The sequence below is a fragment of the Mastigoproctus giganteus genome, chromosome 10, assembly GCF_048544385.1.
Source record: "Mastigoproctus giganteus isolate SK-2022 chromosome 10, ASM4854438v1, whole genome shotgun sequence".
Lineage (NCBI taxonomy): Eukaryota > Metazoa > Arthropoda > Arachnida > Uropygi > Thelyphonidae > Mastigoproctus > Mastigoproctus giganteus.
In genome coordinates this window covers 40988708-41003894 of record NC_143584.1, presented here as the reverse complement: position 1 = coordinate 41003894, position 15187 = coordinate 40988708, and the positions used below count along the sequence as shown (strand labels likewise).

The window sequence follows — 15187 nt, the reverse complement described above, 5'->3', positions numbered from 1 at the left end:
AAACACAAGAAAGGCACCTGGCGTGGATGGGATCTATCCAGTTATATTAAAGGAGGCAGCAAACCCTTGGCTATAATTACGAGAGCTTCCTTGGACTCAGGGGAGGTACCCATGGACTGGAGATGTGCAAATGTGACCCCAATTCACAAGGGAGGATCAAAGGCTGACACAAGTAATTATAGACCTGTGAGTTTAACTTCTGTTCCCGGAAAATTAATGGAGGCACTGGTGAAAGAAGCACTGCAGGATCATCTAGACAAGACTTCAGTTATAGCTAGGACACAGCATGGTTTTGTTAAGGGGAAGTCTTGCCTGACCAATTTGATTGGATACTATGATGCAGTCACAAAAGAACTGGATGCAGGGAATAACTTTGATATTATATACTTGGATCTTAGAAAGGCTTTTGATACTGTTGCACATGGAAGACTGCTGCACAAATTGGAGCAGTGTGGCATTGGAGGCAAGTTGCTGCTATGGATAAAGGGGTGGTTGAGGGGGAGAAGACAGAGAGTGGTAATCAATGGACACTGCTCATCGTGGACTAATGTTATTAGTGGAGTCCCTCAGGGTTCAGTATTGGGGCCTTTATTGTTTTCTGTATTTATAAATGATATTGATGATGGTATATCAGGCTTAATGTCCAAGTTTGCAGACGATACGAAGGTTGGCAGGGTTGTCAAGGACACTACTGACACTATGCTGCTGCAACAGGATTTGGAAAGGTTGAGCAGATGGGCTTCGAGGTGGCAAATGAAGTTTAACATTGACAAATGTAAAGTACTACATATGGGAAACAGCAACCCCAGAGCAACGTATCAACTCTGTGGTACTACACTGACAGTGGTAGAGAATGAAAGGGACCTGGGGGTGGTGGTGCAGGCAGATATGAAGTTCTCTGAGCAGTGCAGACGAGCTGCAAGAGTAGCTCATGGTGTATTGTCAATGATATATAGGAATTTTTCTAGCAGGGATAAGGAGGTGATTATTCCCTTGTATAAGGCAATGGTCAGGCCACACCTAGAGTACTGTATACAGGCCTGGAGGCCTCATTTCAGGAAGGATGTAGAGCTGCTGGAACGAGTACAGAGAAGGGCAACTAGATTGGTGAATGGGACAAAGGGGTTCTCTTACGAAGAAAGGCTTAAGTTTTGCAAATTACAGTGTCTGGAAACTAGGCACCAGCGGGGTGATCTGATAGAGGTGTACAAAGCCTTGAATGGTTTGAGCATGCTCAATGCTGATGGGATTCTTCCTCTAGCTCAGAAAAATCACCTGAGAGGGCATAAATTCAAATTGAGGAAAGACAGATGTAGGATAGATGTGCGGAAATTTGCCTTTAGCCAGCGGGTGGTTGGTGGGTGGAACAGACTTCCATCCCTTGTCGTGGAAGTTGATAGCCTAAATAAGTTTAAGGCTCAGCTGGACAGGTATTTCGAACAAACAGAGGGGTGAAGTGGAAGTGGTTATTTTTATTTATTTATGTCACTTTTTTTTTTTTTTTGGCTGATGCTGCATAAGCTTGCTTTCTTGCATCAAATGCCTCTACTAATGCTAAATGCTAATGCTAATGCTAAATGCAATTCACAAAGGAGGATCAAAGGCTGAAACAAGTAATTATAGACCTGTGAGCTTAACTTCTGTTCCAGGAAAATTAATGGAGGCACTGGTTAAAGAAGCACTGCAGGATCATTTAGACAAGACTTCAGTTATAGCTCAGACACAGCATGGTTTTGTTAAGGGGAAGTCTTGCCTGACCAACTAGATTGGATACTATGATGCAGTCACAAAAGAGCTGGATGCAGGGAATAACTTTGATATTATATACTTGGACCTTAGAAAGGCTTTTGATACTGTTGCACATGGAAGACTGCTACACAAATTGGAGCAGTGTGACATTGGAGGCAAATTGCTGCTATGGATAAAGGGGTGGTTGAGGGGGAGAAGACAGAGAGTGGTAATCAATGGATACTGCTCATCGTGGACTGATGTTATTAGTGGAGTCCCTCAGGGCTCAGTGTTGGGTCCATTGTTGTTTTCTGTATTTATAAATGATATTGATGATGGTATATCAAGCTTAATGTCCAAGTTTGCAGATGATACAAAGGTTGGCAGGGTTGTCAAGGACACTACTGACACTATGCTGCTGCAACAGGATCTGGAAAGGTTGAGCAGATGGGCTGAGAGGTGGCAAATGAAGTTTAACATTGACAAATGTAAAGTACTACACATGGGAAACAGCAACCCCAGAGCAACGTATCAACTCTGTGGTACTACACTGACAGTGGTAGAGAATGAAAGGGACTTGGGGGTGATTGTGCAGGCAGATATGAAGTTCTCTGAGCAGTGCAGACGGGCTGCAAGAGTAGCTCATGGAGTATTGTCAATGATATACAGGAATTTTTCCAGCAGGGATAAGGAGGTGATTATTCCATTGTATAAGGCAATGGTCAGGCCACACCTAGAGTACTGTATACAGGTCTGGAGGCCTCATTTCAAGAAGGATGTAGAGCTGCTGAACGAGTACAGAGAAGGGCAACAAGATTAGTGAATGGAACAAAGGGGTGCTCTTACGAAGAAAGGCTTAAGTTTTGCAAATTACAGTGTCTGGAGACTAGGCACCAACGAGGTGATCTGATAGAGGTGTATAAAGCCTTGAATGGTTTAAGCATGCTCAATGCTGATGGGATTCTTCCTCTAGCTCAGAAAAATCACCTGAGAGGGCATAAATTCAAATTGAGGAAAGACAGATGTAGGATAGACGTGCGGAAATTTGCCTTTAGCCAGCGGGTGGTTAGTTGGTGGAACAGACTGCCATCCCTTGTGGTGGAGGTTGATAGCCTAAATAAGTTTAAGGCTCAGCTGGACAGGTATTTTGAACGAACAGAGGGGTGAAGTGGAAGTGGGTTTTTTTTTTTTTTTTTTTGGCTGATGCTGCATAAGCTTGCTTTCTTGCATCAAATGCCTCTACTAATGCTAATGCTAATCTCAAAAAAAACTTATTCACTTGGTGGAGTTCAACTAAACCCAGTACTGGAGGAAAGGGACTGGTGTTACGATACGGTCAGACATGAAATTCTCTGAGCATTGTAAACAGGTTGCAAGGAAGGCCCATGGTGTCCTATCAATGATCTATCGAACTTTTGCAAGTAGAGATAGGGACGTGATAATCCCATTATATAAGGCTTATGTTAGACCACACTTGGAATACTGTGTTCAAGTATGGAGACTGCACCTAAAGAAAGACATCGAGCTTCTTGAAAGGGTGCAATGAAGGGTAACTCGCCTGGTGAGATCGGCAAAAGGGCATCCTTATGAAGAAAGACTTCGAATATGTGGGTTGCAGAGTTTGGAAACAAGACACCTTGGAGGAAATTTGATTGAGGTGTTTAAGGCTCTGAGAGGCATCAGTAAAGTGAAAGAGGACAAATTTTTCAAGATTATAAATTATGCTAGAACTAGGGGACATAAATTCAAGTTACGGGGGGAAATGTTTAGATTGGACTGCAGGAAGTTTTATTTTAGCCAGCGAGTTATAAATTACTGGAATAAGTTGCCTTCATGGGTGGTAGAGGCCGACAGTTTGGGGAAATTCAAAGGTCATCTGGATAGTACTTTCGGGTAAGGGAAGCACATAGGATGATAGGTTTAATTTCCTTTTTATTTTTTTTTATTATTTTTTTTATTTATTAATTATTATTATTTAGTTATTTATTTAATTAATTTATTTATTTTTTGTTTTTATCATTGTTTTGTCGGGTTTTTTTTTTTTGGCTGGTGCAGCATAAGCCATAGGCTTTCTTGCACCATGCGGCCGTTACTAATACTAATACTAATATTGTGTCCAGTGAATAACAGTTTTTGTATGCCTTTAAAACAATTTTTTTTTCTCAAGAAAACAGTCATCTCTTTAAAGCTACTTCAACTTCTTTGATGAATCATATCTGTTGCATCAGAAATGTTTTTTAAGCAGTGGGAATAATATATATATATATATATTTATATATATATAGCTTATTTTTTTATTTTTTAAAACTTAATACCAACTGGATAAATTGAAGAAATTGCTGTACCCTATAAAGGGTACAACAATGAAGTCCAACTTAGGTTACCTAAATACTTGGCCCTTTGGCCTCATGGGTTTAATTTTCATCCCTAAAACTTATATTCTAAATTCTTATTAAATTTCTCCAGTTGTATGCAATTTATCCAATTTATCCAGTTAGTATTAAGTTTTAAAAAATAAAAAATAAGTTAATATACAGACTGATGTAATGTTCAATCATTATTTTGATGGCATTAATCTGTTCTGATACTCTTTTTCTATTTCTATTCCTCAAATTCCATAATCTTCTACATAATTTCACATATGGTTAAAATAAAAATAAAAAAAAAATAATAAAATAAATAAATATATATATATAAAGCCAAATATGGGCTAGAGGGAACATGCAAAACAACTTCAAATCTCAGAGATTAAATTATTCCCAATGTTGCAATGTTGTTAGGCCATGGCTTTGTTGTATTGAAGAAACACTCCTACAATGCTAGGCCTTACATGTTTGATATATATTTTATTAATCATGTCCAATGTCTTAATACACTGGACTGAAATGATTATCATTCCTTTTCCAAAATTTGGTTTCGATAACACCAAAGAGGCCAACAAAAAGTCAACTGAATAACTGTGAGAATCTTTGAAATCACATGTAAAAAGGTTTTTCTATTTAAATTAGTGGAAATGGTAAAAGAACACCCACACAGAAATACTATTATGCATGCTATTAGCTACATGGAGAACCCAGAATTTGGAACTTCTGCACCATCTAGTTGCTGAAGTAATGAATTAAGAGGCATTACTTTCTAGTCCACCCTCGTATTAAAACAAAAATTTAATCTGAACGATAAATAGCAAAAAAAGGTACATTTACCATCAACAGATGACATGACTTTGTTATAAAGATCCACATTTGTTTGCAAAAGCACATGCTGTAACAATTGCTGTTGAACAGCATTGCTTTCCACAACTTGCTTTAATTTTGCTTCTAGTTCTTTCACATTAGATTCTTTCTGAGAGACTTGAAAGCTCTAAAAAAAAATAAAATAAATTTACCATGATATACATATTTACCTCTGAATATTTATTCAGAAATTTTAAGCTCAAATGCTCAAGGTACTAAATCCACAGTGTATGTATCTCAAACTTAGTCTAAATGGGAAGTTAAATAAGAACTCCCCTACCTCACTGAAGTGGTGCTATTTAAATTTAAAACAGGCAAAATGGGTCACTGCTGACAATAATCACTATATGATAAGCAAGTTGCATGAAGAAATTTATATACTGGTTACTTTATCAAACATGGGAAAATGCCACAATTTTTTTATACCTGAAAGAGATGACTGCTGGTGCCAGGATGTAATATTGATGACATGTAACCAGGATACACCACTTTACAAATGGATAGAAATATGTGTGCAGTGTTACTGCACATGGTTTCTACCCGTTTATAAAGTGGTATCAGTTCCAAAATGTCTTCTGGTTGTCTTCTCTCATATACCACTGATTTTAAGTAAACTAATAAGAAAAAAATCAAGCACAAATTCAGGTCAGGAAAGTGAATTAATTTTGAGATCAACAAGACCACCTAATCTAGCATTCAGGTGATGCTTGGCCATCCTGCAAGGAACTAGTGCTTTGCCATAGTGATACTGCATTCCCTGGCATGTGTAGTGGTATGTCATCCAACAGATTTGGAAGAATTCATACAGGAAGACGTGGTAGGTACATCCACACAACCTTTTAAGCAAACTGGGGCTTACGATTTAAGGCTGCCGCCACTGCCAAGTTCTGGTCAACCCTTCCCCATCATGCAGTATGACAGATGCCTTTGGAAGTTATGATGAACACCATGGCAAGGTCCCAAACTTCCTTACATTTCGAGGGTACAGCTCTAAAATGGTGTTCACAAGCTGGCCCCTAGTTAGTACACTGAACCTATTGGTAACTTACTAGGAGCCTTCTCAATCAGCTGGTGTATAATCTTGCTACCTCTACTCTGGCAGATTTTTTTTTTTTTTTGTTTGGTAGTTCTTGGTGCATAGGCTTCTGTGGCCATAATGCACCTCCCAAGGTTTTTGCAGTACTCTGATCCAAGCCCAAGGCAGGAATCGAACCCGCAACCTCAAGGATCTCAGTATATTCTTACCATGTGTATGCCATATCCAAAAATTTCATTACTTCATACAGCATGTCCTCTCCCCAATTTTTCTCACTTTTGAAAACATCTTGAATTGTCAAACTAATAGAGCAAGCTTATCTGTGAAAAGATCTTGAATTGTCAAACTAATAGAGCAAGCTTATCTGTGAAAAGATCTAAACCTCCCAAACACTTCCTAGTTCATTTCACAAATATAAGTGGTCTCAATTCTAATCTCAACGATGTCCATCTCCACTTAGAGTCTGCCAAACCTCATGTACTTTTTCTGACAGAATCTCAGTTATCGGTTGATTCAATCACTGATCATCTCAGTTGCCAAAATTATTCGCTGTATGATTCCTTTTGCCTCAAAAGTGGTATATCCGTTCTGATATTCCATGCCAGAGACCCGGTAATTTGGACTCTCCTCTTTTCGATCTTCTCTGGCTTAAAATCTCTCTACCTCATTCTGTCAAATTCATCTGTTGTCTCTACCGTTCTCCCAACTTCACTAATCACTTGGAACTCTTTGGCTTCCTCTCTTTGCAACTTGACTTTCTCCATACAACTTTCCTAATGGTGAGATAATTTTCCTTGGTGATTTTAATGTTCACAACTCCAGCGGGCTTCCATTTTCTAGTCACACTGACCCAGCAGTTCAAGATACTGAGGATTTTGCGATCACTCATGACCTCACACAGATTGTTCATTTAACTACCCGAATACCAGACAATCCTAACCATACAGCAAACACACTTAATCTTTTTCACACAAACAACCCTTCTAAGCACATGATTGAAGTGAGTGGTCCTTTAGGCACCTCAGATCACAGCTTTGTGATTGTCTCTTCTCCAATGGAGCCTTTATCTCATGGCTATTCCTAACCTCATGTTGTTTTGCATTACAAGAATGCAAAATGGAATGACCTATAAGATTTCTTTTCTCCTTTTCCTTGGTCGGATTACTGTTTCAAAACTTCCGATGTCAGCGTTTTCTCAGATCGTTTCAGTGAAATTATTCTTGTAGGTATGGAATCCTTTATTCCACACTCCACTTTAAAATCTCATCCTTTATCTAAACCTTGGTTTTACAATAAATGTGCTAAGGCTGTTCAAGAGAAGAATGTTGCATATAATGTAATTGGCTTGTTTCCAATTCTTCAGTTTCATTTTCTGCCTACACCAAAACTGGGCGCTTCCGTAGCCAGGTGGGAAGGAGCAGCAGTGCGTAGCACACGCTTCTTGATTAGACCGGGTTTCAAGCCCGTCACCACTAAATACAGAGGATACGGAAAGGTCAGGGAATGACCACCGCATATCCCCGGAGCAATATGGCCTTAGTTGCTAATGCTCCTAAAAACCAAATAACAACAACAACAACAATACACCAAAACTTGCAATAATTGTAAAGCAGTTATTAATCAGTCCAACTAGATTTTGAACAGGCTAAGAGTAGAAAACTTGCTTCTTGCTCTAATGGTAGCCGAGCATTCTGGTCTTTTGCCAAAGCTATTGGCCGCAACTTTTGCCCATCTCTGCTCCCATTTCTGTTAAAACCAGATGGTTCTACTGTTACTTCAGCCAAGGATAAAACTTACCTGCTAGCATCCCAGGTCCTGATGGTTTTTCTCCACTTGTTCTCAAAACCTGTGCTCCTAAACTTACTCCCTGCCTTTTTTCACTTTCTTATTCCAAAGGTGTTTTTCCTTCTGCTTGGAAATTTGCTCATATCCAGCCAGTTCCTAAAAAGTGTGACAAATCCCTCCCATCCAATTTTCGTCCTATTGCAGTTACTTATACTTTTTTCTAAAGTAATGGAGAAATTTATTAACCGCCAACTCTTAAACTACCTAGAAACCTTCCATGTAATCAATGATCGCCAGTATGGGTTCCATCAGTGTCGTTCCACTGGTGATATTCTGGCTTATGTTACCCATCTATGGACCAATTCAATGGAAAAATTCATTGAAACACAAGCAGTTGCTCTTGACATCTTAAAGGCTTTTGATCGTGTTTGGCATAACGGTCTTCTAAACAAAAAACATCACTTATTGTTTTCCAACTGTTTTTTGTGATTAGTTATCCAGTTTTCTCTCTAACCGCTCACTGAGGGTGATTGTAGATGGCTCTGTGTCTTCTAACTTCTCCACTAATGCTGGTGTACCCCAAGGTTCAGTTCTTTCCCCCACTCTTTTTCTCTTGTAAATTAATAACCTTCTTCCATTGATTGGAAATCTTATCTATAGTTTTGCCGATGATAGCACATTGCATTCCACTTTCCAGTTTGGGAAACCTTGCCCTGCTCAATCAGCTTCAACTTCTCGAATATCCAATTCCTTAAATACCGATCTCCAGGTAATTCTTCCATTGGGGCAAAGACAACTTAGTTGATTTCGATCCTTCTAAAAATCATTCCTGTCTTAATTTTGCAAAAAGGATTCTTCTGCTCCTATGCTTATCTTTGGTGACACTCCGATTTCTAGGCAAGGTGGTATCTCTCTTTTGGAGATTACCCTGACTTCTAATCTCTCTTGGCACAAGCACATTACAAATATTGCTTACTCTGCATCTAAAAAACTTGGTTTTCTCTTTTACTTTCGGCGTTACTTTTTTTCCAAACAGCTGTTCACTCTGTACAAATTGCAAATCCACCCTACCGTGGGATATTGTTCCCACATCTGGGGCAGTGCCCCCAAAACCTCCCTCAGGCTTCTAGATTCCATTCAGAAGAGGGTAGTTAGGTTAATTAATGACTCATTTCTAACAGAGTCTCTCCACTCTCTGTCTCATAGACATACTGTTTCTGCTGCATGCCTTTTCTTCAGATACTTCCATGGGCACTGTTCTTCTGAATTGGCTTATATAATTCCCATTCTCTCTTTCAAAATAGTCCAAACACATGCCGTTACCATCCATTTACTGTCCAACTTCAAACTCAGAGAACCAACTTTTCATCTTCCTTGTTTATTCATTGAACTGCCATTTCCTGGAAACCCTTCCTTCATTCGTATTTCCTGAAAATTACAGTCTAAAGACATCCAAGTTTAATGTAAACAAATATCTTTCGTCTTCCCAGCCTCCACAACCCATGGATGGTACTAAGTACCATAAAAAAAAAAAAAAAAAAAAAACAAATCGAAACCAAAATGCACAATTATATTTGATTTTTTAGACTTTGCTTCTGGCTTCCTATGTACTCTGCTTCCTATGTACTAGGGGAGGTAGGTAACATCTAAAGGAATGAGAATTGCATAGGAACCCATAACCGGAAACGTCACCGTAAATCGGTACACTTTGTTGTTCATCAGTTCGCGAGATGAGAGGGAAAATTTCTGGTTTACTCATTCAAGCAGTAGTCACCGCACGAAGAGCATGCATCGATATATGAACTGTGAGCTGGCAGACATGCACCTAGTGTATGGATTAGCAGAGGGCAATGGATGAGCCACTCAACAAATTTATGGAGAGCGCTTCCCAGTCAGACTTGTACTGCACCACCGTTTGTTTGCACGTGTGCATCAAAATTTGTGCAATTATGGGTGATTCAGAGGTAACAGGAGTAGTGCGGGCAGACCACGTTCAACGCGAACTCCCACCATGGAAGAAAGTGTGTTGAATACCATCCAGAATAATCCTACTACCAGCACACGTGCCGTTACCTCTGCCTTAGGAGTGTCTCGTTGCAGTGTATAGCGTGTCTGGCACGACGGTTCCTTACACTCCTTTCATCTCCAAAGGGTTCAGTTACTGCTCCCCCAAGATCATCCTACACATGTAGCTTTTGCGCAGTGGTTTCTCCAAGAAAGTGTTCAAGACTTGAATTTTCCAGCCTATGTTTTGTTCACAGATGAGGCTTATTTCACTCGGGAAGGCTTATTCAATCAGCACAATGCTCATGTGTGTGTGTGTGTGTGTGTGTGTGTGGGCTCACGACAACCCACACGGTGTGCACCCCCATGCGGCACAACATCGCTTTGCAATAAATGTATGGGCAGGTATGGTCGGTGACTGCTTAGTCGGCCCATACCTGTTACCATCCTGCATGAGCTCCGCTAAATATTGGATCTTTCTTGAACAAGTTCTACCAGGATTACTTCATGATGTTCCAGCAAATGTGAGACGCAACATTTGGTTTCAACATGATGGGGTGCCTGCCCATTATGGAAGGTGTGTTCATGACCATTTGAACAGGCATTTTGGGCATCGATGGATTGGCTGTGGTGGACCCGTTTCCTGGCCCCCATGCTCACCTAATTTATCGAGCCTTGATTTCTTTCTGTGGGGGTCCTCAAATCTATCGTGTATGAATCGTCTGGGGGAGACGGAAATGGATCTCGTGGCGAGACTCGTCTGCGCTGCTGCTACTGTCAAAGAAACTCCAGGTGTGTTCGACCGTGTCTGCCAATCCATGCTGTGTCAGTGTCACGCATGCATCGCGTCTCATGGTGGAACCTTCGAGCATCTGTTGTAACGTCATGAAATGCATCCATCTCATACTCCATTGTTAATATTATGTCAAATAAATGTTTGCCACTGCTACTACTCTGTGCCTCTACTACTACAAGGAAAGACAGATGTAGGATAGATGTGCGGAAATTTGCCTTTAGCCAGCGGTGAGTACGCGTGCGCGAATGGTTACTGTGGTGTTGTGTTGTTCTCCTGCAAATATATGCTAGAATTGATGATTCAAGATGAATCTGTTCCAACATTTTGATACACTACGGGTCAGCGAGCGTTGCTCTTCACAACTCTGAAGAAAGAAGTACTCGAAAGATAGTTTTCAAGCGATAGTAAACGAAATTTATGTTCCTCTTCAACAAGGTATCTCATACAGTTTCTATAGGCAGTCACGAAGCTGGGAAGTTTTCAGCGTAAGGATTACTGTCTCACAGGTTAACCAAGGTCAGTCACTTTACTGTTTTTGTCTGATTATAGCCCACAAAGTCACCTGTCATTGTTCCTACAAAGAGGACCGTGCCTTTCAAAAGACTACTGACTAATCTGCAGTGGTGTGACCTTAAGTACTACGTGTAGTTCAAATTAGGACTGTTCTAAGCTTATCTCAGAAATCGCACTCAAATCTTTGAATGTATTTTAAAGAATTCTAAAGTATTTCAACTAATTCTCTGATTAGTTTACTGTAAAATTAGTTCAAATAGCAATAATATTGTTTCGAATATTGCATATTTTATATTTTGCATTTAATGTTTCATCTTACCTTGCATATTTAATTTTCATTTTAATATAAAAAAGAAATTTATTGTTTTTACTGTTAATTACAATGGCTCCGCAAGTGCAAATTATTTGCCATATGTGTAAAAAGAAATGCAAAGACTTCCTCCAGTGCAATGCGGAATGCAGTCTTGTGTACTGTATAAAATGCATAGATTTGTCAACCGTAAACTGGAAAAAGATGTCACAGGCAGCTATCGACTCGTGGAAAGGTCCCTGTTGCATAAATTACAGGCAGACGAAGAAAAAACAGACGAAAAATGAAAATAACTCAGGATCAACACCAACGGATCTTTTAAGTCTTTCCGACGGCGAATCTCAGTGTTTCACCTCATCGTCAAATGGCACTGAACAGAGTGGGCCATCCAAGGACATACCTCATGACGTGATATCAGAGCAGACAAATTGCTCCTTCTCTCACCTTCTTAACCACGAAGTCTCACAAGTTGAAAGCCAAATGAGATGACCACGAAAATGATTTTTCAAATCCTGGACACTCAAAAATCCATGATGGCTTCTCTTTTTGACGAAACTAAAAAAATCAGGTCAGAAAACACCCAACTTTGCGAAATAAATTATGTCTTACTACAAAAAATTTTGGATTTAACAAATCTTATCCAAAACTCCAGTAGACTTATTCAAAACTCCAGTCCTACAAGAAACTTGGCGAAATCTATGGCAAATCCCACATTTCAACCGACTCCTATAGCAGAAGCCACTTATGCATCTATTGTAAAAGAACCTCCACATACTCCAGTATATGGTCCAGTTACTAGTCAATCTCAGAAAGCGTGTAAATATGGCAATAGATCTGTCAATCCACTCCTAGAAGATGTCATTTTCTCCAGGAGGCAGGCAGATAACATCAGAGGACAACGGAATCAATCTGCCTATAATCAGGCAGGAAGACATCGACACACCCCTGCTGTTGTGGGAACAGCTACCAACTCTTCAATCAGAGCAGTCCCAAGAACTAAAAGTTCAACCAAGAGTATTTTCGTCTCGCGACTCGAACCCCAACTGTGCGGTACAGAAGTAGAGCAGCATATCAGAACTCAACTGCAGATAGAAGTAAACGTAATAAAAATGAATTCCAAACACGATTCGTACAGCTCTTTCTATATTCAGTGTCAACAAACAGATTTTGATCTATTACTAAAGAATCACTGCTGGCCTGAGGGAGCCATTATTCGGCCTTTCTATGGACGCCCCCCTCTTCCTCGTACTGGGGTATCAGCCAGTGACTTAGCAATTGAAACTAGTCAACGGGAATGACATATCGAGCATTTTTCAGATATTCTGGAATCTCAACTGGGAAGAACTTCTATAAACGATTCATCTATCTCTTCATCCTACCAGAATTTGAATGACTCTAACTCTTGTGAAAATACCTTTCTGCCATGTCACTTGCCAACAATTAAACCAAATAACTTATGCCTTACTACAGCATCAAAAGATGCAATTACTGTATTCTATATGAACGCACACAGTCTTGTAAAACATAATGATGAAATCCCCGCGCAACTGACATCATGGAATCTCCATCCAGACCTGATGGTTTTTACTGAGACCTGGTTCTCCCCTGAAGTTTCAGTCCGATTTCAAGACTATGCTCTCTTTCACAGTTGCAGATGTGATTCTAAAGGGGGTGGAGTTGCTATTTACGTTCACAATCATCTGCGATTCTCTGCCTTTCCTATCACAATCATCTGCGATGCTCTGCCTTTCCTATCACAAATCTGCCTGATCAAGCTTGTGAAATCACTTTTATCCGCATTGCTTCTCTGGTGATTGGGTGTCTATACCGACCTCCGTCGCCGACCGGGCTAGCCGAGTGGGTAAAGTACCTGCCCGGCAACCCAAAGGTCGCGGGTTCGATTCCCGCCTCGGGCTTGGATCACTGTACTGCAAAAACCTTTGGAGGTGCAATATGGCCACAGAAGCCGATGCGCCAACAACTACCAAATCAATCAAATCAAAATCAATCCGACCTCCGTCAGCTTCAGTCAACAGTTTCCTTGTAACTCTTGACAATATTCTATCTCACTTCACAAGCAAATCCCTTAGTCTTCTGCTGATGGGAGACTTTAATATTAACATACTTCAAAGCTCTTCCTCTCAAGTGCAAGACCTCCTAGATGTCATTTCTTCCAATGGTTTTTCTCTTCTGACTGACGGAATTATCCCGACTAGAATGTGAGTCCCACAATTCCCTTCTTGACTTCGCAATTGGGGAATGCTCACTAACCTATGCAGTACTGGATGCAACCATTTCTGATCATCGTCCCATCTTAATGGTAATTGAAAAAGGAGAAATTGTGGAAGAGATCATGCACACTCACAGATCTGTGACTCCAGGCTATCTCTATCAGCTCTGTTATGATCTCCAGCAGTCTTCATGGGATGGAGTGGCTGCTACAGACGATCCTGAAATTGCGACGAACTTCTTCTTTGAGCATATCCTAAATAGTTACGAAAAATGCGCGTCATACATCAGGATCCCAGGGAATAAAAAGACCACTAGGCCAAGATGGAAATTATGCCCATTTATGTCAAACAAAATTTGTAACATGCTAAAGAAAAGGGACAAACTTGCAAGAATTGCTAGAGAAACAGGAAAGGAGGAGGATAAAAACAAATACACAACGTACAGAAACAAAGTCACCGACAGTATTAGGTCGGAGAAAAGGAAATATTATAGTTCCCAACTTAAAGGCGTCATTACAAGCAAGGAAAAGTGGGCAGTCTTGGACAAGCTACTACCTGGAAGAAAAACGAAACCACAGAGCTACATTAGAGATGTAGTTGAGAACGAGGTACTCATTTCGGATGACCAGGAAAAAGCCGCAGCATTCCGTAATCACTTTATCTCAAGCGTGAATAACCTTTTTAAAGACGAAGTTGACTCTAGAGATAATGCAACGAAAGAATCTGTCAAGCACTCAATGAGGAGCTCTTTTTTCCTCGCTCTGCTCTCAGATCAAGAGATTTTAGAAGCAGGACATCAATTAAAAGAAAAGGGAGCCCCTGGCTTTGATGAAATATCTCCTGCTCTGCTGAAAAAGGTCCTTAACTCAATTCTAACACCACTGAAGTATATTTACAATCTTTCCGTTCAATCTGGTAAATTCCCGTCTCAATTCAAAAAAGCAGTCATTGTTCCTGTTCCTAAGGGGAAAAATTGTAACTCTATCAACAATTTTCGTCCAATAGCTCTACTCTCAGTTTTTGCAAAATTATTCGAAAAAATTCTTCACGGCAGACTCATGGGCTTCCTGGAAGTCAATCAGCTTATCCATCAACAACAGTACGCTTATCGTTCAAAAAGATCCACTGACCTGGCAATTGTTGACTTCTGCTCCAGGATCACGGACTGTCTTGAAAAGGGTCACTATGCAATAGCACTGTTTCTAGACCTATCAAAAGCTTTTGACTGCATAAATCATAATATCCTACTCAACAAGCTCAACAATCTTGGCTTGAGAGGAAAAATTAACCTTCTCCTTGAAGACTACCTTAGTGATAGGCCATTTGTCGTTAAAACAAACCAGTCTTTTTCAGACATTTCTTATTTCTCTAGGGGAGTACCTCAAGGCTCACTTCTCGGACCGATCCTATTTGTTCTTTACATTAATGAATTTCTCTCTCATCTTCCATCTTCCACCTAGTAGCGTATGCCGATGACATTTCCATTCTAATCACTGATAAAGACCCTAACCAACTTCAATGCAAGATCTCTGCCCTGCTCTCTGAAATGCA

At 40.1% G+C, this 15187-nt stretch overlaps 1 protein-coding gene across 3 annotated transcripts in view; it reads right to left on the bottom strand.

Annotated features, from left to right (window-relative positions):
- Positions 1 to 15187, bottom strand: part of LOC150078996 (kinesin-like protein KIF21A) — a 755520-nt gene that overhangs the window by 235356 nt on the left and 504977 nt on the right. For all 3 annotated transcript variants that reach the window (XM_090383539.1, XM_090383541.1, XM_090383540.1), the window contains one exon: positions 4932 to 5088. In XM_090383539.1, the coding sequence (XP_090239665.1) occupies positions 4932 to 5088 (157 nt within the window). The remainder of the gene's footprint in view (positions 1 to 4931; positions 5089 to 15187) is intronic.